At 40.8% G+C, this 22,255-nt stretch overlaps 2 protein-coding genes across 13 annotated transcripts in view; both read left to right on the plus strand.

Moving 5' to 3' along the window:
- TTN (titin) overlaps positions 1 to 22,255 on the plus strand; it is a 245,176-nt gene that overhangs the window by 28,920 nt on the left and 194,001 nt on the right. For all 12 annotated transcript variants that reach the window (XM_048308565.1, XM_048308553.1, XM_048308560.1 and 9 more), the window contains exons 32-43: positions 190 to 450; positions 844 to 1,107; positions 1,201 to 1,461; positions 1,626 to 1,886; positions 2,322 to 2,582; positions 2,669 to 2,810; positions 2,900 to 3,065; positions 3,268 to 3,499; positions 4,072 to 4,356; positions 4,440 to 4,565; positions 6,624 to 6,812; positions 11,066 to 11,122. In XM_048308565.1, coding sequence (XP_048164522.1) covers positions 190 to 450; positions 844 to 1,107; positions 1,201 to 1,461; positions 1,626 to 1,886; positions 2,322 to 2,582; positions 2,669 to 2,810; positions 2,900 to 3,065; positions 3,268 to 3,499; positions 4,072 to 4,356; positions 4,440 to 4,565; positions 6,624 to 6,812; positions 11,066 to 11,122 — 2,505 coding nt within the window. The remainder of the gene's footprint in view (positions 1 to 189; positions 451 to 843; positions 1,108 to 1,200; positions 1,462 to 1,625; positions 1,887 to 2,321; positions 2,583 to 2,668; positions 2,811 to 2,899; positions 3,066 to 3,267; positions 3,500 to 4,071; positions 4,357 to 4,439; positions 4,566 to 6,623; positions 6,813 to 11,065; positions 11,123 to 22,255) is intronic.
- Positions 11,965 to 19,492, plus strand: LOC125328250 (muscle M-line assembly protein unc-89-like). The gene is made up of 2 exons (XM_048308566.1): positions 11,965 to 12,056; positions 12,198 to 19,492. Exon 2 carries the CDS (start codon positions 12,209 to 12,211, stop codon positions 18,644 to 18,646), a length of 6,438 nt encoding a protein of 2,145 aa, XP_048164523.1. The 5' UTR covers positions 11,965 to 12,056; positions 12,198 to 12,208; the 3' UTR covers positions 18,647 to 19,492.

The raw sequence follows: 22,255 nt of genomic DNA on the forward strand, positions 1-22,255 counted from the left end.
ACTAGCATAGAATTAAGAAACATCTTTTTATAATGTTCAGGTCATATTGTATTCCTGATTTTTCACAGAGCTCAGAATGACAATGGGCAGGCTGCAAGTTAGGGCAAAGTATTCCAGCATCTACTTTTTGTTTCGGTATGGGGGGAAGCTGAACAGCAACATGACGAATGTGCTTTTCCTTCCCAACAGGTGGTGCCATTTCAAAGCCTCTCCATGACCTGACTGTGGCCGAGTCCCAAACGGCTGTTTTTGAGTGTGAGGTGGCAAATCCTGAATCAGAGGGCCGGTGGCTACAAAATGGTAGACCATTAGCTACGACAGATCAGTATCGTGCTGAATCTGATGGTGTAAAGAGGCGGCTTATTATCCCTGCGACAAAACTGGAGGATATTGGTGAATACAGCTATGAAATAGCAAGCTCAAAGACATCTGCCAAACTGAAGGTCGAAGGTCAGTATTTTTTCTAACTAACTGATGTCTTTGAGACTTATTCCAGCATCCCTCACTATGTCTTGGACCAGGCCTTAAGACACAAGCAAAATAAAATAAATCAAATAAAAAACTCCAAGCCAATCCAACAACAACAACAAAAACTAAACAAACAAACCCCCAACCAACCAACAGAACAAACAGACAAAACCCCAGAAACCAAACATTTCTCATGGATGCTACAAGAAAGCTTCCTTGTTTTGTTCCCAGCACACCGCTTTGCTGGAAACTGCACAAATTACTATGAAGCACCATTATTCACTTTTATTAAAATTATTGTATTTACTATGGGCTTTAATTTTGATCTGTTTTGTCAAGGGTTTTTTTCTATTTTTTTTCCCTTTTTTTCCCTAGCTGTTAAGATAAAGAAAACACTGAAGAACTTGACAGTGACAGAATCACAGGAGGCAGTTTTCAGTGTAGAACTGACCCACCCTGATGTGAAAGGAGCTCTATGGATTAAAAATGGTGTTGAACTTGAATCAAGTGACAAATATGAAATTACAGTGAAAGGCACTGTTCACACACTGAGAATCAAACACTGTGCTGTCACCGATGAGTCTGTTTACAGCTTTAAACTTGGAAAAATAGGAGCAAATGCCAGACTTCATGTGGAAAGTAAGTCAGTCTGGTTTGAATGTTTGCTGTAATGCATGTTTTGAAATTCAAATCATACAAAGTGCTGAATATTGCTAACTTTTTTCCCTCTAGCTGTCAAGATCATCAAAAAGCCGAAGGATGTGACTGCTTTGGAAAATGCTGTTGTCTCATTCGAACTGAGTGTTTCCCATGATACTGTACCTGTCCGTTGGTTCCATAAAAATATTGAGCTTAAACCAAGTGATAAATACAAGATGATCTCTCAAAGGAAAGTTCACAAGCTTATGCTGCATAACATATCTCCTGATGATGCTGGGGAATACACAGCTCTTGTTGGGCAAATTGAGTGTAAAGCGAAACTGTTTGTGGAAAGTAAGTATTGTAAGTTTGTAAGAAGGTAGTTGTATGAATTGTTTACACCATAACTGAGCAACTTGACCTGATGCTTCATAGCCTGTTACCCTTGATTTTTTGCAGTCTTCCAAACATACCAACTTTTAGAAAATTCTCTCTCGTCTTTTTTGCCCTCCTTTTAGGCATACACATCACAAAGACCATGAAAAATATTGAGATCCCTGAGACCAAAACCGCCTCTTTTGAATGTGAAGTTTCTCATTTCAATGTGCCTGCTGTCTGGTTGAAAAATGGTGTGGAGATTGAAATGAGTGAAAAGTTCAAAATAGTTGTCCAGGGGAAACTCCATCAACTCAATATCATGAACACAAGCAGTGAAGATTCTGCAGAATACACATTTGTCTGTGGAAATGATAGAGTCAGCGCAACCCTGACTGTAAAACGTATGTCAAAATTAAATTATCCAGAATATTTTACGGTTACCAATTATGAGTTTCTGTTAACACATGGACTAAATGAAATTCTGACAAAGCCAGCACAGCTGTAGAGGCGTTTTTAAATAACACTAAATAGCCTCAATTACATTCTTTAAAGAGATTTAGAAAAAGTGAACTTGAAAGTCAGATCCTGCATTGTTCTTTTTAGGCCAACATGCCTAATTGCCAAGTCACCATAGAAAACAGAATTTGGATTCCTGTGTCATTCAGAAGTTGTGGGAGATTTAATTGTAATACTGATTCTGAACACAAAACCTACCTTATAATATTTCCAAAATTGTCTTCAAGAAGTTGAAGCATCCTTTATCTTGTTAGCATGTCATTAAAATAAAGTAAAACAGAATGGAAGAAAGCAAACCTTGTCCATTTCTTTCCTTTTAGCCATCCTAATTACCTCCATGCTAAAAGACATCAATGCCGAAGAGAAAGATACAATAACATTTGAAGTTACAGTCAATTATGAAGGTATCTCATATAAATGGCTAAAGAATGGCGTTGAAATAAAATCAACTGATAAATGCCAGATACGAACAAAGAAGCTTACACACTCCCTCTCCATAAGGAATGTGCATTTTGGTGATGCAGCAGAATATACTTTTGTTGCTGGAAAAGCAGCTTCATCAGCGACTTTATATGTGGAAGGTATTTGCTCTCTTGATTTGCGTATTTAGTGACTTCTGGTGGCTTAAATAACATCATGGCACTCATTCTATTATTTTCTGCCCTAGCTCGTCACATTGAGTTTAGGAAGCATATTAAAGACATCAAAGTGGTGGAGAAGAAGAGGGCTATTTTTGAATGTGAAATTTCAGAACCTGACATTCAGGTCCAGTGGATGAAGGATGGGCAAGAACTCCAGATAGGTGATAGGTAAATTATTGCTTCTACACCATATTTACTTTTGGTGTGTGTTTTTCCCCAGGAAATAGCTAGCTCATTTTCTTTTCTGGTGTGCTCAGGTTGAAAATTCAGAGAGAGAAATATGTCCATCGTCTCATCATTCCTTCCACAAAGATGTCTGATGCTGGTCAGTACACTGTAGTAGCAGGTGGAAACACATCCAGTGCCAATTTGATAGTGGAAGGTCGTGACATTCGTATCAGAAGTGCCCAGAAAGATATTCAGGTAAGGCCTATACAGATGAATAAGTATTTCATAGCTTTGTCACTCAAAGAATAATGCAAGGGAGGAGCAACAATATCTAACCAGCAAGAGTCATAGCACAAAAATCTGTAATCATAAGGTCAGAACCTCCATCTAGGAAATGGAAAGTGAGACCATAGGAAAAAACAATATTATTTCTATTATTTATTCTACTTTTCCAAAGGTCGTTGAGAGACAAAGAGCTGAAATTGAATTTGAAGTCAATGAAGATGACATTGAACCACAGTGGTACAAGGATGGTATTGAGATCAACTTCCAATATGAGGAAAGATACAAGTATGTGGTGGAAAGGAGAGTTCATCGAATGAGCATCTTTGAAACCACTTACTCTGATGCTGGAGAATATACTTTTGTTGCAGGACGGAATAGAAGTTCTGTTGTTCTTTATGTGAATGGTATGTGGCCCCACAACCAATGTTTTGACTGTTTATTACTCAATGGTTTTCTGATTTTTATATAGCTTCTCTGGAATTCTAACTCTTGAAAGAAAAAAAATTTCAAAAGGATCATCGGGAATACTACCAAATTCTTCATGTACATGGATGTTTCTTGCCCTACTGAAGTAGCTGGCTAGTGGATAAAAATACCATGGCAGTTCTTTTCCCACTGTATTTACTTAGACCAGAAAATTCTCCAGTCTAAAGAAAACTAATTTGCTCATATGGACAGATATGCCTTTCCAGAGTGATCAACCTAACAATTCTTGGACACATTTTGCCAGAAAACACTTACACCAAAACAGCCAATTATGTTAAGGCACTTGCTCCTAGATCATTCCCCCTGTATCAAGGAAAAGGGCAGATTTTCACGGACACAAAAGATTAGGAATAATAAGGGGGATAGTTTTGTTTGTTTAATCCTTTGCAAATAGTTTTGAATCACTAATAATATCAATAATGAGACTTCTCTCTCTCTCTCCTTCTTCTTCCTCTCTCTCTTTGCCACCTCGCTTCCTCACAATTTTCAGCTCCAGAGCCACCCCAGATTATTCGGGAGCTACAGCCGACTACTGTGGAGTCTGGCAAACCTGCCCGCTTTTGTGCTATTGTATCAGGCAAACCCCAGCCCAAAATTTCCTGGTACAAAGATGATCAACAGCTTTCTCCAGGTTTCAAGTGCAAATTTCTCCATGATGCACAAGAATATACTCTGTTGCTGATTGAAACTTTCCCTGAAGATGAAGCAGTGTACACCTGTGAAGCAAAAAATTACTATGGAGTAGCTACAACTTCAGCTTCACTTTCAGTTGAAAGTGAGTTTCCCATGCTCATAATAATGTTTTAGAAATGAAATTTTCATTCTTCATCTTCATCACTTCTGTCCTTTATTCTTTAGTCCCAGAAGTTGTTTCTCCCGAGCTAGAAATGCCAGTGTACCCACCTGCTGTCATAATACCACTACGTGATACTGTTACATCTGAGGGACATTCTGCTTGTTTTCAGTGCAGAGCTACTGGGACAGGTGGGTTTAATGAAATACTGTACATCTTTCCATCTCTCAGAATTTTTCATCTTGAATTCAGAAAAAAATTCAGCAGTGTATATGCTTGGATCAGTCTAACCATAGAAGTGCAGTTATTTGATATACACACAGAGCCAAGTGTTGTTAACTACTTTCAGTTAAGCAAGTCAAAGGTGGCGTCAAGCATGGAAGTTTTAAACTATCATAAGCATATTAAGTGTTTCAAAAAAGAAGATCTGTTTTACAAAATTTGTCTTTGGAAACGTCTCAGCATTTCAAATGCTAACTGATGTTGGAAAACTCTGTCAGTGAGTAAAATGTAGAGTTTCATGGGGGAAAAGCATTACCATGTCAAATGAACATGATGAAGTTTCTGAAGACACACACTGCCATGTCTGTTAACTGCACTAACTGACTGAAATTGTGACTCAACCTTTCTCCCAATATTTCTAAGTATCACTCTGCAAACACTAAACTGTGGTTACTTTCTTTTTCCTAGCATAAAAAGTGTTTCTTCATTGTCTTTTAAGTGTAGATTTTACTTAAATAAGTTTTCTTGACTTAGTGACATAGAATTTCAGTCTGCAATTAAAATATCTTTTTCCTTAACATACAGTCAAATAAAGCTACCTTTCTTCACTTAGCAAATGGTCTTGAGTAACTAATAAAATATTCACATAGTAAACTGCAGAGTAAGATCCAGTTCACAAGCCAAAGAATTTAAAATTATTTAAGATAAAAATCCTCCAAATTTAAAAATAATTCTGAGTGACAGTTCTATAAAAATTCTTATAAATTGGTTATATATGCAAACATATATAATTTTCATTTCCATCCCTTAAAATAAAACTCCAGGTTTTTTTTAAAAAAAGAAGCTTTACAACAAATCTGATTCAGCTTTAGAAGTGCTGCTAAAACTCAGAAAATGTATGTTGGAAAGACTGGCCCACTCTTTGTGCAATGCATGCTAGTGTAACTTTTTTTAATAGAACTGTATTCATGTGAATGTGGAAGCTGCATTTACAGCACAAAATATAAGGATCCTTTCATCTAGGTCACCCATCATAGAATCATTTAGGTGGGAAAAGACCTCAAAGATCATCAGGTCCAACTGTTAACCCAGAACTGCCAAGTCCAGAAATAAACCATGTCCCTAAGTTCCACATCTACATGGCTTTTAAATACCTCCAGGGACTGTGACTCTACCACTTCACTGGGCAGCCTGTTCCAGTGCTTGACAACCCTTGCAATGAAGACATCATTCCTATTGAAAATTTCCTTTATTGAATACTCTAGCCAAATGTATTTGTATACCTCTCACTTGTGTTGTAAAAACCTTTTATACTAGGTTAGGTAACACATGATTGCAAGTACAGTTGTTTAATGATACACATTGTGCAACTGGCTATAGAAAACAGCCTTCTGATAACAGTAATAGCATACAATTTGAGTAACAACATATGAATCATGATGTAGTATAGTGACAGGTGGAGAGGAAAGGCTAAACTCTGCTTCAATTCTCTCCAAAGTCTACAAGAATCTATACAAGTAATACAACATTTTAAATAGGAATATATAAATCTTTCTTGAGAAATATGTAATATTTGCAACAAAAAGAGGGAAAGAGCTGTGCTTAGCAACAGAATGTTCTAATTTCTTAACCTGACTAGCTCAAGCTAGATATTTTATAGCCTGTTTAATCATGCAATTGTAGCAAAATCACATTTTTAAAAAGATACTTTCTCTGATTTAAGTAGTAGCAAAGTATTTTTAAATTTTTACACTAACAGAGTTAAGGAACAATTACTTTTACTCAGTAACATGTCTGCACCAGCATCAGTTTTGCCATACAAGTATTTCCAATACACAAATCAAAATCTAAAGAAACAAGTAGGTTACTTTCCAATCATCATACTTTACGAGAATAATTACAAGGCACTTTTAAAGTTAGATACTTGAGTTTAAGATTTTTGAAAGCTATAAATACAAAAATAGTGTTTATTTGCTAGTAGAATATCATCATTTACTCCTTTTTTTTTCTTTCTTTTGCCTGAACAGATCTGAAAGTCTCTTGGTACAGCAAAGAGAAGGAGATCAAGCCATCACGGTTTTTTAGAATGACTCAGTTTGAAGACACTTACCAGCTGGAGATTGCTGAAGCTTATCCAGAGGATGAAGGAATCTATACCTTTGTGGCGAGTAATTCTGTAGGCCAAGTGACCAGCACTGCTACCTTGAAGTTAGAAGGTACACTGTGCAATTAGAGAAGTTGTCTTGTTCAGGTCATGTTCCAATAATCATCTTAATATACACTGATGCTTATATGTGAGTTGTTGTCTGTCATGGTGTCTTTTAACTCAATTAATCGCTACCATTTTGCATACAATGTCCCCAGCATACAAATATGTCTCCAAAATATGTGTCACCGACATAAAAATGTATTTCAAAATTTTTCAGTGTTCCATGCCCCCCCTTTTCATTTACTCTAGTCTTAGAATCTGTCATGCACCAAAGATGGTAAAAACCTTCTTTTTAATGGAAGTTTTTTGCTTACACATTCTTTGATTTGCCTGTGAAGACAATCTAGTAGGAGTTTTTGTACAAAATAAATTACTTTGAAAGTGTTGAAAAACATCTTAAATAAAGGTATGTAGCAGGTACTCCGGCAACTGAAAAGAAATAGTTTACATTCATATGAATTGATGGAACATTGATCAAAGTTTTAGAGCAGAAATATTGTTTGAAGAATTTGCTGTTCTATATTGTCCTTGATATTATTAACCGTAAGTATTTTGTTTTCTTTTTGCAATAGATTTTATAAATGATGAATGAAAATAATTCATGCTGTTAAGTTGCAAGTTAGAAAAAAAATCTTGAATGAGAGAGAAAATTTACTGTAGTGTAGGGTAAGAAATTAAAAGTTGGCATGCTTCTTTTCAGGATTTAAAAAGGTTGAAGAAGTTACATCAGAGTCCCCTTGGCATGTTTCTTCATCTGTTTCACTTAAGAAGGAATCTATTGGCCAAAGGCCCGCCTTTATCCAGCCTATTTCAAGCTGCAGGGTATGCAGCGGGGAATCAGTCAGATTTCATGCTAGAGTCTCTGGCAGGCCCAAACCAAAAATCCAGTGGTTTCATGATCAACAACTCATGTTGCCAAAAAAAGACTTAGTTTTCCACTTTGATGAGTCTACAGGCACAGCTATACTGATAATAGTAGATGCTTTCTTAGAGCATGCTGGCCAATACTCTTGCAAGGCAAGAAATAGTGCTGGAGAAACAACTTGTACAGCTACACTTACAGTGACTGCAGAAGGTAAAGCCCCATTTTTACTTCAAAGGGATTCAATATGTTGTATACCACACTTCTATGCTGTTACTAATTTTTCCCTTGTTTCACACCTTTTCTTTCCCACCTAACATTAATAGTACCCTCAGTAACCCATCCACTCTCATTTCCTGTCTTTAAGCTGTAACATCTGGAAATTTTCAAGTTTGCATCTCAATATAGGTCAAAGAACAACAATGCTTTAATGAAGGCATTCATATTTTTTTTAAAAAGTGATTTAGTGATCTTTATAGCAGTGACTGAGGTATTTTGCACTATTCTGTAGGGGGAAAAAAAAAAACCTCCTTTGAAAGGGCCATAAGTTTCCAATACTAAAATGGACCACTTTAGTGAAAGAAGAGACAAGCACCGAGTATCAACTGCATGACTAGCTTAGGCATCTCTTGTCATTCATTCATGTGAATGGATAACTTCTGTGTCAACAGAGTAGTACATCTGGCATGCTGTGTTTTCAAATGAAGATCATTCATTTTCACCCCCCCATGCTGTTTGATTTTGTTCAGAGCATGGCCCAGTCAAGTTCTTTAGATACTAATGTTGTTGTTTTTGTTACTTGATTACACAGTGCAAGCCCTAGATAGGCAAAGTTCTGGGAAAGATGTAAAAGAGTCTATATCAGAACTTCACGTTTCTCCTCTCACAAAGAAGAACATTGAAACTTATCAAAAAGAATTTAAATCAGTGGAACAGCCATCACAGGAATTGCGTGTACAGGTTTTTGAAAGCGTGTCAGAAAGTTTGACCATGAAGTCTACATCAATTGAAGAAATGAAAGCCATGCACACAACAGTCCTTTCTCAAACATCTCAGAGCACCAAAATCTCTATGAAGACCTCTCAGGAAAAGAGAGATGTCCCTCCAAAGGTTCTCTTGCAACTCAGAGACCTAACTGTGAAGTGTGGTGACACTGCTCAGTTCATATGTGCCTTAGAAAATGAATTCTATGAGTTTCTTTGGGCCCATGAAGGTGAAAAGATAGAATTGTCTGAAAAATTGAAGATATCACAAAATGGGAATGTTCTTCTGCTCACAATCCTAAATGTCCAGCTGACAGATCAAGGACTATACAGTTGTACTGTGTATAATGACTATGGAGGGACAACAACTTCTGCAGTACTAACAGTCAAAGGTGGTTATCTGACTTTTAACATTATCACTTACCTTTTGCAGCTTCATTTTAACTGCCTAGAGCTCACTCATATTTCCTTTATTATCAGTATTTAATTGAGAAAGCTCTAATAATAATGCTTTGGAGTTTTTCCTCCACATTTACAGCTCTATTCACAAGTGACATGCAGTACTGGGAAGTTGGTATTGTAACTCTGTGCCTCTTCCCATAAAGTCGCAGATGTCTCAGGCTTTTTATTCCCCATATCCTTTGTGATATGCAGTGAGATGTAAAGCAAAACAGGCTTGTAGGAAATTTTATATTCTGTTAATTCCTGGAGCTGGAGTTTAAGGAAGAAAAGAATGTCAGATGCAATGTTGAATTAGATACCAGGTCATTTCAAACTCCAGCATGTTTCTAACAAATCCAAGATTCCAATTCCAAAGTTGGCAATATAAGTTAATGTACTTGAAAGGATTAATGGGTGCAAGTATTGTATTACTGCAACAATGAACTGTTTTCTACCTTTCGCTCTTCCTAATATTTAACTATTTATTTTTTGCTAAAACTCCTTCCACCTCTTCCTGACATCAAAGTATTAAAATGTTAGTAGTGTTACCAGTAATGAAGACCCAAAAAATGTATTATCACTACAGGTGATAGTATTTCTGATGATTTCAAAGAAATCAGGCCAGAAAACTGTGATGAATAATGAGAAAGGCATTGATCCTGTTGATTTGGCTCTTAATTATTGAAATTTTCTTTCTTCACTATAGAGCCATGAAAAGCACTTTACATAAACTTCTGCTGCTACTTACCAAATTAAGGCTCTAAATTAGAAGCAAAGATGTGCTTTTTTTAGTCATTGTGGATCAAGATGGAAGTCCCACAGGCTTAACTGTTACCTAGAATTAGCCTAACAGGAACAGAGCTCTTAAATGTGCAATCACTCATGTTTAATAGCATTGTTTTAGTACTAATATACAGCATATTCTATCAATACTAATTACTGGGGTTTTCCCCCTAAGTATAAGGATTTTTTTATTCCTGCAAAACATCTGACCTAATCCTTTTCCTAACTTTATTCTTACCTAGCAAAAGAAGCACAAGCCAAAGCAGTAACAAAAATTACTCTTGAATCAGATACTAAAAGCTTTAAAGCAGCCAAAGATTGTCAGTTTAAAGCATCTGAAGTTAAGCAAGAATCTTCAAAGAAAACCTCGAGCTTATTTATATCTACATCCCAAAGACCATATGAAACTGAGAAGCAAAGAAACAGAGTATATTATCCTGATGTTGTGCCATGTGAAGACATCACAGAAACTGACGCCAAAGCACCAGAGTTTCTTGAAACTCTGCCTTCAGAAACCACTGTAGAAGAAGGAGATGATGTGTTTCTCTTTTGCATAATGAAAGGTGTGCCTACACCTTGCGTAGTCTGGCTGTGCAATCAGCTAATAGTTGAGGAGTCTGCACTGTGTTCCATAAAACATGATGGGCCACTGTGCAGTTTAAGATTATTGAAAGTTGATCAGAACAACAAGGGTATATACAAGTGCAGAATAGTTAACTCTGCAGGACAAGCCGAGTGCAGCACCCATCTGAAAGTGACAGGTTGGCAACTGCATGCTCCTTCCAAGTATCAATTCCTCATGCATAGCATCATCATTGCATTCCAATATATTCATTCCCTAAGAGATGATAAACAACAAGAAGTATCTCATTAGTCTGTGGATTGTTGAATGTTTTCTTCAGGGATTTACAGCATGATAAAGGCATGTTGTTTTAGAAACTTTCCCCCACCCTGCGAAAAGAAAGCAAATCTTATAGAAAAATGTGCATTTCAAACAAGTTTGAAAATATTTGATTACTCTGTTCTCAAAATTTATCAGGTGTTTGAAATGTTTGGCATGCATTTATGTGTGTGTATGTACATGTGAATTTATGTGTTTTTGCAAAATAGATTGGATATTTTTACTATATAAAATGTTGATTGGCACATTTAGCAACTATAGCTCAAAAATCTTTGTCTTTTTTATTCTAGCTCCTGAAAAAATTGTTCATGAGAAGCTAGAGGAAGAGGTTGAAATGGAACTGAAAGGTACAATCACCGATGAGAATAATTAGTACCAGTAATTAGTAATGTTGTGAAAAGCTTTTATCAGCTTCCATGAAGTGTCTGATGGGGAAAGACACATTTTAAAGCATATTGGAACATGTTGCATGTTTGTTTTGATATGCAAAGGGTTACCTGCATTATAAGGTTATTCAAGTTTTAAAATATGTTTAAAACTTCAAATTTATAACTGTGCAGCCATATTTTTAACTTTTACTTCATGCTTTGCAGCTGTTCACAGAGCTCTTATTTGTTCAATTTCCTTTTGAATGCATGGAATAGTTTACTTCAGAAGGAAGTTATACAAATCTTAATTGTATTACTTTTAAACAAGTTAGCAGCCTAACATTAATCAGTTCAATGGACACTGTTGAATGGATACATGAAGTATACTAGAGAGCATTTGTTGTTTAGGTTATGTGAAAGCTACACATTCCCATTGATTCCTTGCACTTTTTTTTACATACATTAATTCATCATTATACATCTCTTACCCTGGCTTGCAGATAGCATACGTGGTTCATGTTGCTTGCTTTTTTCCCCCGTGCATAACACTGTGAAGTTAGTGGCTGTATTAGTTCGAATAAACGCCTTCTCATTTCATGTTACTTACTTCTAAAAAAAATATATTTCAAAATATTTTTTTCAATTGTTTGAACATACCTACAAACAGAGGGGTCAGAAAGGGCGTTTATTCTACTGTCTGCAAGTCAGGTAAGATTTTCTTCTTTGCCACCCAAAGACACACAGCTTTTCCAGGCAACAAAAACATACACGCAGAAGAACATGTTATTTTGAAATTCTTTTTTTGCTTGTTCAAGAAGAAATTTCCACAGTCTGAAGAAAGAACAGACAACGAACGATTTTCGTGTCAATCTTTAAAACAGAGCAAGGCGTTGCGTTTATTCGAACAAATATGGTGAGTGAATTACTTTTTTTTCCTGGGTGTGTGATGAAATCTGTTGCATGCCCATTTTTTATTTCAACATATTGCTACTTTTTTACAACCAGATGGTAGGCAGAGCATGACATGTAATAACCCAATCTCCTTCTCTTGCAGAGCAGCACAGCATGGTGGACTTCAAGGGACATGGCACAGTGGCGGTGCTGGCTTGCCCCCAGAACCGTAAACCCATCTTCACACAGGGCTTGAAGTGTAGGTCTGTTGTGGAGGGGGACCCTGCGTTCTTCCACTGCAAGCTGGTGGCATGCCCAGCACCACACATGGCCTGGTTTCACAACAACCGGCCTGTCCTCCAGGACTGCCGCAAGGTGATTCGCACCGAGAGCACGGAGCACACGCACTGTGCCAGCCTGGAGCTGCAGGATGTGCGGGAGTACGACGCTGGCAGCTACAGGGTATTCGCCATTAACAGTGAGGGCTCAGCTGAGTCCACTGCCTCGCTGCTGGTGGCACGCAGAGGGGAGCAGCGGGGCTTGGGTCTCGCCGGAAAAGCAGAGTGGGTGCGGCAGAGCTGGGAGTGCCTGCTGCAGCAGCGGCGGGAGGACCGGCTGCGGGTGGTGCTCCGCTGCACTGGCTCTCCCTTTGACAAGGGGCAGGTGGCTGAGCTTGGGGACCTCTCACCAGCCCGGGGCATGGTACGAACCATCTGTTTCCAGAGCCTGCCACTGGCGGGGCCTCACCGCCCAGGGCTGGCACAGAGTAGGGAGCACAGGCGCACAGTGCCTGATGCTGAGGAGCTCCTGGATGAGGAGATCCGTTGGAAGCTGCAGAAGCTGAGGGAAGCAAAGAGGGCAGCACTGAAAAAGAAGCAGGAATCCCTCATGTTCATGCCCCAGGAGGGCCCTCCTGGGAAGCCCAGCCCACCTAAGGTGGCTGCCACAATGGTTGGCTCGAAGCCCCTCAGAGTGCAGGTAGTGAAGCAATACTCCACACCCAAGGCCATGGGGGAGAGATGGCAGGTGCAAGGTGGGCTCCTGGAGCCCTGCCCACCCCTCTTTGTACAGGAGGTCAAGCCCCAGGAAACTGTCGAGGGACAAAGATGCACTTTCTCCTGCCTCTTCCATGGCCGCCCACAGCCCACCGTCACTTGGTACAACAATGACAAGCCCGTGGGGCGCATCCAGGGCACTGCTGTTCACACCACGGAGTGCTGCTCCACACTGACCTTCCCATCTGTGCTCCCACAGCATGGTGGCACTGTCACCTGTGTGATCTTCAACCCACTGGGCACAGTCAGCACCTCAGCTGCACTTCATGTGAGACAGCGAATGCCAGCCTATAAGTACACAATGAAGGAAAAGGAGGGGATGAAAGTGAAGGAGAAGAAAGAGAAGGTGAAGGAAGAAGAAAGGGAGAAAGAGAAGAAGAAAGAGGAGAAAGTGAGGAAGAAGGAGGAAGAAGAAGCTGGTCTGGCCCTTGCAGCAGAGAATGGACTGCCAAGTGCAGTTCCAGACTTAGACTTGCTGTCATTGCCTGTGGAAATCAAAATCACTGCCCCCACTCCAACGCCAGAGCAAGACACAGAGATGAGGGAGACCCCACGACTCTCTCCAGAGCAGGCTGCTTTCACCATAAAGCACAAATTTAAGTTTTCATTTGATATGGGAAATGAACCACCCCAAATTGTGACAGAAGCCCCAGCACATATTCACTGCTGTGAAGGAGAGGAAGTGGTGGTGGAGTGTGCTGTGTCTGGGCAGCCCCCACCAGCTGTGACCTGGTCCTTGAATGGCCAGAGCCTCTCTGCCAGTGAGAGGCTGAGGTTTGAAGAAGACAAGAATGGCATATACCGCTTACACCTTCAAGAGGTCTCTGTCACGGATGCTGGGCGATACTGCTGTGTGGCCACAAACGTGGCTGGAACAGCACAGACTGCCTCTGAGCTGACAGTGCAGCCCAGCGCACCCAAGCTGTATAGCAAGGATGGAGGCACTGAGGAACTGCCTACCATGGACCATGTCCTGCACCTCCAAGGCCCCAGCATACTCGGGAAGGATGAAGAGGAACAAACCGCATGCCCCAAGGAGGAGCAAGCCCACCTACCATGGTCCCTGAGGTTGTCTCCACCTTCTGGTGAGCAACTGGAAGAGTGCGAGGAAACTCCTCACTTCAGGGAAAGTGAAATGGAGGAAACAATGATGCTGGATACCACAGAAGTTTATGCAAGGCAAGAAGTGGGCAATACAGAAGAAAGGGTGAGTTATACAGATGGTATTTCTGAGATGAGGCAGTACAAGGGAAAAGCTGACTCTGAGGAACATAGGTTTGGAATTGATACCACTGAATTGCACCCTACCATATCCAGGGAAGGATGTGAACTGGTGGCCAAAGACTCAGGTCACTTTTCTGAGGAGCTGGAGCCTGAAGGAGGCAAGGTGCTACCACATACCGATACCCTGTCTTGGGACATCTTGAAGTCACCATTTATGGAAGTGGAAGGGCAAACACATGCCCCTGAGCAGTCTGCTCTGGCAGGGGAGTGTAAGGATTCATCATTCATGAAAGTGCAAGAGCAAACACATGCCTTTGAGCAGTCTGCTCTGGCAAGAGAGGGTAAGGATTTGTCATTTACGGAAGTGCAAGGGCAAACACATGCCCCTGAGCAGTCTGCTCTGGCAGGGGAGTGTAAGGACTCATCATTCATGAAAGTGCGAGAGCAAACACATGCCTTTGAGCAGTCTGCTCTGGCAATAGAGGGTAAGGATTTGTCATTTACGGAAGTGCAAGGGCAAACACATGCCCCTGAGCAGTCTGCTCTGGCAGGGGAGTGTAAGGACTCATCATTTATGGAAGTGCAAGAGCAAACACATGCCTTTGAGCAGTCTGCTCTGGCAATAGAGGGTAAGGATTTGTCATTTACGGAAGTGCAAGGGCAAACACATGTCCCTGAACAGTCTGCTCTGGCAGGGGAGTGTAAGGATTCACAATTTTTAATTCCTATATCACCTGTGGTGCAAGAGGGAAGTGATGTCTGCACAGAGTGTGATGCCCCTGCCTGGGAGGCAATGACTCCTGATGTGCCTCTTGTGGAAGAGTATGTGCCCCACCTGCAGGACCACATTGCAAGCAGCCCCACAAAGGAGGAGTTTGGCTTTTATGAATTCTATGCAGGAGAGCAGCAGGAAGAACAGGACAAGGAGCAAGAGAGATCAGTTGATATTGAACAGGAGATTAAAGCTGATGATAATCTTTGTAAAGAAGAACTGATTGATGATGGTGATGCCACACACTGGGAAATGAACAGAGACAGGCAAATGCTGCAAGAAATGAAGTCTGATGCATGCAGCCCTTCCTTGGATTTAATCCCCACTCCTCCTGGCATAGAAAACTCAGGTCAAGGTTTTACTGAGGAAGCTGAAGTTCATCTGGAGGAAGTGCATTTCAGAGAGAAGCTGTTGCCATCTGAGACTGAGACTGAGATCACATTTGATCTGAAGAAGTTTGTGGAGCCTTTCCCGGCTGCAGAGACTGTGTATACAGAACAGGCAAAACCCACCACATCACTGGAAAGTGTGCAGGTAAGAGTCACTGGGCTCAACTCCCCTGTGCACCAGCATGGTGTGCCTGAGGAAGAGGTGTCTCTGAGTGAGGAGCTGCATCAGAGCTACAGGATGCAGCAGGAGGAGGTTGATGCCCAGGAAGAGGAACAGCCAAGAGAAGTCACAACAGCTGATTTGCAAACGCCTAATGGGGATCTTGGCAGCATCATGATATCTGCTGAAGAAGAACACTCTGCAGAAGAAATGCAGGAGTCAGAGGTGAGTGTCTGTGGAGAGGACTTAATTCAGGAAAAAATGAATGAATTTCTAGTGGAACCCCCAGCAGGTTTCCAAAGAGGAGTTCAGGAAACACATGTGTGGGAGAGTGGGGAACGACTGGAGACCACAGACTCCCAGAGTGACAGCTTCATTATGGACTTGAAAAAAGCTGCACATGAAAAGAAACTCCAAGCTGGGCATCAGGCTGAGGGAGGTGGTGGTTCTGAGATAGAAAAGGTCTTTGAGCCAGGAATGAGCAGCTTCACCTGTGAGATAGAAAGCACAGATTCCCCTGAGGAGAAGCTCAGAGACATTCAACAGGAACCAAACACAACCAAGGGTTTCTCTTTTGGGAAACTCATACTTGGGTTAGTAATCGATGATCCTGTGGCACAGGAGGAGCAAAGGAGGGAGTCTTGGGACAAGAAGAGGACTCCCACTGAGGAAGCCTCTGAGAACAGTCTGGATGTAGAAGAAATGTGGGAGGATACTTCTGCAGCTCCAGAGTCCAGTGCTGTTCAAATCTCAGAGCTGGAGCCTGATTTGTCTCTGGCCAATTATTTAAGATCCACTGGGATATATGAAACTCCAAATCTCAGAGGCACAGTTCAGAAGGAGCAGCAAGAAACTATCACTTCACTGGAAGTGGAGGAGGTTACCTTCAGCATGGTTTATGATTATTACAACAACCATCAGGAACTTGCCCGGCCCTTCTCTCCAGAGTCAGAAATGTCTATAGAGCTGGAGAGTGGAAGCAGAGAGGAGTCACCTGATTCGGACCGCTTCTACACACCTCCCTCCTCTGTGGAAATCTTTGAAACTGCTTCATCAGCATCCTACCACACGCCACTCAGCACACCTGAGCACTACTCCACACCGTCTGAGGGCTCAGGGTACAACACGCCACCTGAGCGCTACTCCACACCGTCTGAGGGCTCAGGGTACAACACACCACCTGAGCGTTACTCCACGCCGTCTGAGGGCTCAGGGTACAACACGCCGCCTGAGCACTACTCCACGCCATCCGAGGGCTCAGTGTACAGCATGGCCCCTGAGCACTACTCCACACCCTCCGAGAGTTCAAAATGCAGCGCATTGTCAGAGCAATATTTCACACCCTTTGAGGGACCCTGCTCTGCATCAGGGGACAGCACGCCACCAGAACGCTACCGGACGCCCACTGGGGAGTATATGGATGCCTTGACCATGCTCCCGCTCTGTGAGAGGAGGCATCAGCCTTCGGACCAGCCCCAGGCAAACGGGTTTGTGATGCCCTGTGAAGCCCTGGAGCCATCAGGCAGGGACATGCCACCTGCATTCCTCAAGGCATTGAGCAGGAGGAGGTTGTATGAAGGCAGCACGCTGACGTTCGTGGCTGAGGTGGTGGGTGTGCCCAAGCCAGGAGTGAAGTGGTATCATAATAAGTCTCTGTTGGAGCCAGGTGAGAGAGTGCGAACAGAGAAGGATGGGGACATATATGTTCTGGAAATCACTAATGTCCAGAAATCTGATGAAGGACAGTATCTGTGCCATGCAGTGAACATTGTTGGGGAAGCTAAAAGTATTGCAGAGGTGGAAGTTTTGCCTGAAGATGGACGGTCACTGGCACTGCCACCCCCTGTCACCCACCAGCATGTTATACACTTTGACATGGAGCAAAACACATCTTCAAGGTCCCCTTCACCACAGGAAATCCTCCTGGAAGTGGAGCTGGATGAAAATGAAGTGAAAGAGTTTGAGAAGCAGGTCAAAATCATAACCAGTCCTGAGTTTAGCCCAGACAAGAAGAGCATGGTGGTTTCCCTAGATGTACTTCCACTTGCCTTGTTAGAACAAGCTGCAGGCTTGGCAGCAGGGGAGAATGAGGATGTAAAAATTGATTTCCAAGTAACTGAAATGCCTCCACGCTTTGCCGTGCCCATTACAGATATCAAGGTGACAGAAGGCTTGGATGCAGTTTTTGAGTGTGTTGTAACAGGTACTCCTGTCCCAGCAGTTCAGTGGTTCAAAGGTGACACCCGTGTGACACCTGGCACAGGGAAGTATGTTGTGAGTCAGGAGGAGGGACTTCACAGTTTGAAGGTCCAAACTGTAGGACCTTCTGATAGTGGCTGGTATCACTGTCAGGCAATGAATAGGCTGGGAGAAGCAATGTGCAAAGGCTCCCTTGTGGTCATGGCTCAGCAGGAAGCAAATGCAGCAAGCAGTGAGATAGCCACAGGCTGTGAACCACACAAGTCCCAGAAGTGTGACTTGCTTTTGAGTAAGACTGTAAGCCCGGGTGACCAGTCAGAAATAGAGCTGGAATTTGAGTTTGAACCACACAGAGATGACTCAGAAAAAGCGATCCGACTGCTTGCAGTGACTCAACAAGAGCAGGAAGTGGAAGGGGAGAAGTGTGTCAACATTAGTTTTGATGTGTTTGCAGAGCCATCTGAAGAGGAAGGGGTTGAGTTTAGGGCAGAGGACTCAGAGAGCTGCAGCTTTGAGTTCCAGGTCACAGAAGCTCCTCCCAGATTTGTGAGGCTGATTTCTGACTACAGTACATTTGTAGGTGCCTCAGCATGCTTCCAGTGTCTTGTGACTGGTTCCCCCCGTCCAAATGTCTGCTGGTACAAGGATGGGGTGTTGTTGGAAGGGGATAGGTACTGTGCACAGGAAGAGCAGAACGGCTTGCACAGTCTTACTATTGAAAACCTGATGCAAAGTGACAGTGGGCAGTACAAATGTATAGCTACAAACAGGGCAGGAACTGCTGAGACTTGCGCTGTGTTAACATTATACTAAATTTCCATAATTTATTTCAGAGTCTGTCTTGAAATACTAAGTGGTTTTATGATGTTGTTCACTGCAGGTAAAAATGCAGCACTCATTTTAGGGGCATTGTTTTCATCTCTGTAAGGATGAAAACCACTCTGTGGGCATATTTGTGTTTCACTTAGATTTGCCTTCTTTGGGGAATTTAAGTGAGATTTAATCCATGCATAGATTTGTGCACACTTTCTGCACTGAAGGATGTTTCAGGCTCCTTCTACGCTCCTTACTCATTCTTGTAAAGATATTTTAATTGACACTCATTTGCGTAGGACTAATTTTTTTGTATAATGTACATATACCTGTGTGTCTGTAACAGTGCAATCACTATTGTTTTATGTAGGCTAGAAATCACCTGAAAATGTAGACACCACCTTTTTCTTGTAACCTAGAGGTATGGAACACTAACTTATGCTTGCTCTTTAGTCTGGGTATAGTTCTGTTAAAGAACTCCTTAAATTGGTATTCCCCCTTCTCACAATGTGTCAGAACACGATTCAAATCCTGTTTACGGTTTCTATCACTGCAAAATTCTTACATCTATGGGCCTCATTCTACTGACTCATGGAATTAAATGCCTTTTTTAAGTCAATGAAATTATGCTGTTGTAAAGAAATGCAGACTAATGGGAAGAAAAATGAAAATTTTGCATTAGTAGAGACCGGACAGGATTTTCTTCTCTATTACCAAGTAATAAACATGAAAGCATATTTTGTACTGTATTTTTAGGAGCTAAAGGGAAAGGAGAGAGGGAGCATAATAATAACAAATCAATTATGTTACTGTAAATTCATTAAAATAATTTTGGTTGTCCCTGTATTCCAGTGTCATTTGTAAAAAATGCATAGTAGTAAAAAAGTAAGATATTTTTATGCAGTATTCTTGTTTCACATTAGAACTACATCTCTACATATCCCTCCCTCCCTCCCTTCCTTCCTCCCTTCCTTCCTTCCTCCCTTCCTTCCTTCCTTCCTCCCTCCCTCCCTCCCTCCCTCCCTCCCTTCCTTCCTTCCTTCCTTCCTTCCTTCCTTCCTCCCTCCTTCCCTCCTTCCTTCCCTCCTTCCTTCCCTCCTTCCTTCCCTCCTTCCTTCCTTCCCTCCTTCTTCCCTCCTTCCTTCCTTCCTTCCTTCCTTCCTTCCTTCCTTCCTTCCTTCCTTCCTTCCTTCCTTCCTTCCTTCCTTCCTTCACCGTTAAGTGTGCTATGTGTCAAAATGACCAGAAAAAAGTGGAATAGATTCAGTTGTTATCTGTGGCATTTTCTCAGCACAGGAGATTTTTACATTAATGTTCTCAATGTGAATATATATTTTTATATTTAAAGTAATGCCAATATTTAGGAGGAACCAGCAGTAGCTGACATAATTAAATCAGAATTAAATCTCTCTTACATAAACAATGATAAATTGATTAAGAAAATCTGTTAAATGGAGGAAAGTTATTAATTAAAGTTTCTCAGAAACTAAATAACTTTCTAATGTACGTACCAGCTTTCCAGTTACCTATATGTCAAGGTGAGATCTTGAGTTCAAGATCCCTAGGCAAAAATTAGTTTTACTTCATTTACCTGTTAATAAGGTTCTTCCAGTTATTTACAAATTGCTGTCAGTTGCTTTACAAACAGCTTTAAGCAGAGTGGTGATTTTAAGCACAAAAACTATTCCTATTTTATGTTCAGTTATGTTCATACAATTTCTTATTTCTGAGTTTGATGTGTCCTCACAGTGAGACCAGCATGCCTCAAAAAGTCAATTATTTTCTAAGACTATCCCATCACTCACCTGGGACAGTAATTTTTGATCAAAAGATTCACCTTGCCCAATCATGTTGCCTGATATAAAGTCAGGAGTGGCAAGTTCTAATGACCCAGTACCCAGGTAAAACAACTGAAATGTTTAGGCTAATGCAAATGTGTCACTTCAGTTTCTTCTCAGTCATAACCCCTTGATAAATATTTAAGATTTGTATGTTAAAAGGCAGAGCTAATTGTGCTTTCTCATAGGTAATGGTGGTAGGAAAGAGAAACATGACTGTCTGACCCAATGTTGTGCTGGGAAAGAATTACTCCATAATGTGCCCTTAATCCATTCCTTGTGTAGATGTGTAGCACTGACTGATTCATTAGACAGCAGAGGTCCTTAGGGAAGTTGGCATGAATTGTCTGATGTTCTATGTCAGCTGGGACGTGAGGGGTCTTTTAGTTCCAAAGTCAAAGAGGTCAGAGGCCCTTTGATTAGGTCCTGCACAACTGTGGTGTGTGTTTATTTTGCATGTAAATCTGAACATTTTTAGCAGAAAGAGGCCCATAACTTGTTTTGGATATTGAATGTTATCCCATCATACACAGCAAACTGGTTGACACTGTTGTGGAGGAAGAGGAGAGTGTCAGGCTGGTGTCTGTCATAACAAATGTCAGAGAGGTGAACTGGTACTTTGAGGGTAAACTGGTCTCTTCAGGCAACAAATTCTAGTGTTTGCAAGATCAGGATACGTACACACTAGTAATAAGCAAAGTGTGCGGGGAGATTCACCAAGGAGAGTACACCTGTGAGGCGCTGAATCAAGGTGCAAAAAGAGCAACAGCAACAAAAGCCAAACAGGTCCAAGTTCATGTTCACATCTGAAATATAAGGCCAAGCATCTTTACCCACGTAGTGGTGTTTGTGGTTTATGTAAATTTATAAGTCTTGGTTTAAGTTTCGTACATTAGCCAGGAGCACCCTGTTCACCTAAGCTACAATTATTAAATCTGGAGTAATCCTAGGTTTGAATGCATTTAGTCTGGGACAACTGGTATAGCTTGACTATCTCTTTTCAAAATTTTGTGTTTTCATAGGAATGAAAAAGCTCACAATTTTATTTTCAGATTTAATGTTGTCTTCATTTCTACAAAACAAGTATCTTAACAAAATAGTTAATTATGTCTGTTTGTCACCAATGTGTATTGAATGTTAACATGTATGGTTAATTTGTGAAATAAATATGAAATTATTTAAGTCCATTGCTTCTTGTACTTTATTCATTTTATAAACATATCTAAAATATGAAGAAGTATCTGTATAGTTATTCTCTTATAAATATCCAGGAACACACAAAAGTGCATTAATTTTTGCCACACTCCTGTGTATAAAGCATTCTCCTGTGTTAACATGGGTTTCACTCTGCATTTTTTATATTTTTTATTTTTATATTTTATTGGCCCAATTCTGCCACCCATCCTCAAATTTACTTGCACAATTTATTACTGTTTTAACAAGGTTGGTAAGTAATGCTGAAGGACTGCTGTAATCTCTTTTTTTGCTTAAGTATCTCTTCTCTGCAGTTAATCATTGCATGCACTGTGCTATGACATTTATATTATGGCATTTGTGGCAAGACTAATAATTACTAAAACCAATGAGAAAGAATTGGGTGACAGAGTCTGTTCTTTATTATATTTGTTGCTGGAGTGCAGCAAAAATTCTTATATCTCAATAAGTTTTAAAATTGAAGGCACTGTAATTGAGAAGCTTATCAAGGTTCACCATTACAGTGCCTAGAGACTTTAATTCACTCACACTTTTATTCTTTTTTTTAAACTCTTAT

Source organism: Corvus hawaiiensis, chromosome 7, assembly GCF_020740725.1.
Source record: "Corvus hawaiiensis isolate bCorHaw1 chromosome 7, bCorHaw1.pri.cur, whole genome shotgun sequence".
Classification (NCBI taxonomy): Eukaryota; Metazoa; Chordata; class Aves; order Passeriformes; family Corvidae; genus Corvus; species Corvus hawaiiensis.

Bases quoted from the DNA above. Each gene is read 5' to 3' on its own strand.
- LOC125328250 (XM_048308566.1), top strand. From the start codon at position 12,209: ATGGTGGACTTCAAGGGACATGGCACAGTGGCGGTGCTGGCTTGCCCC.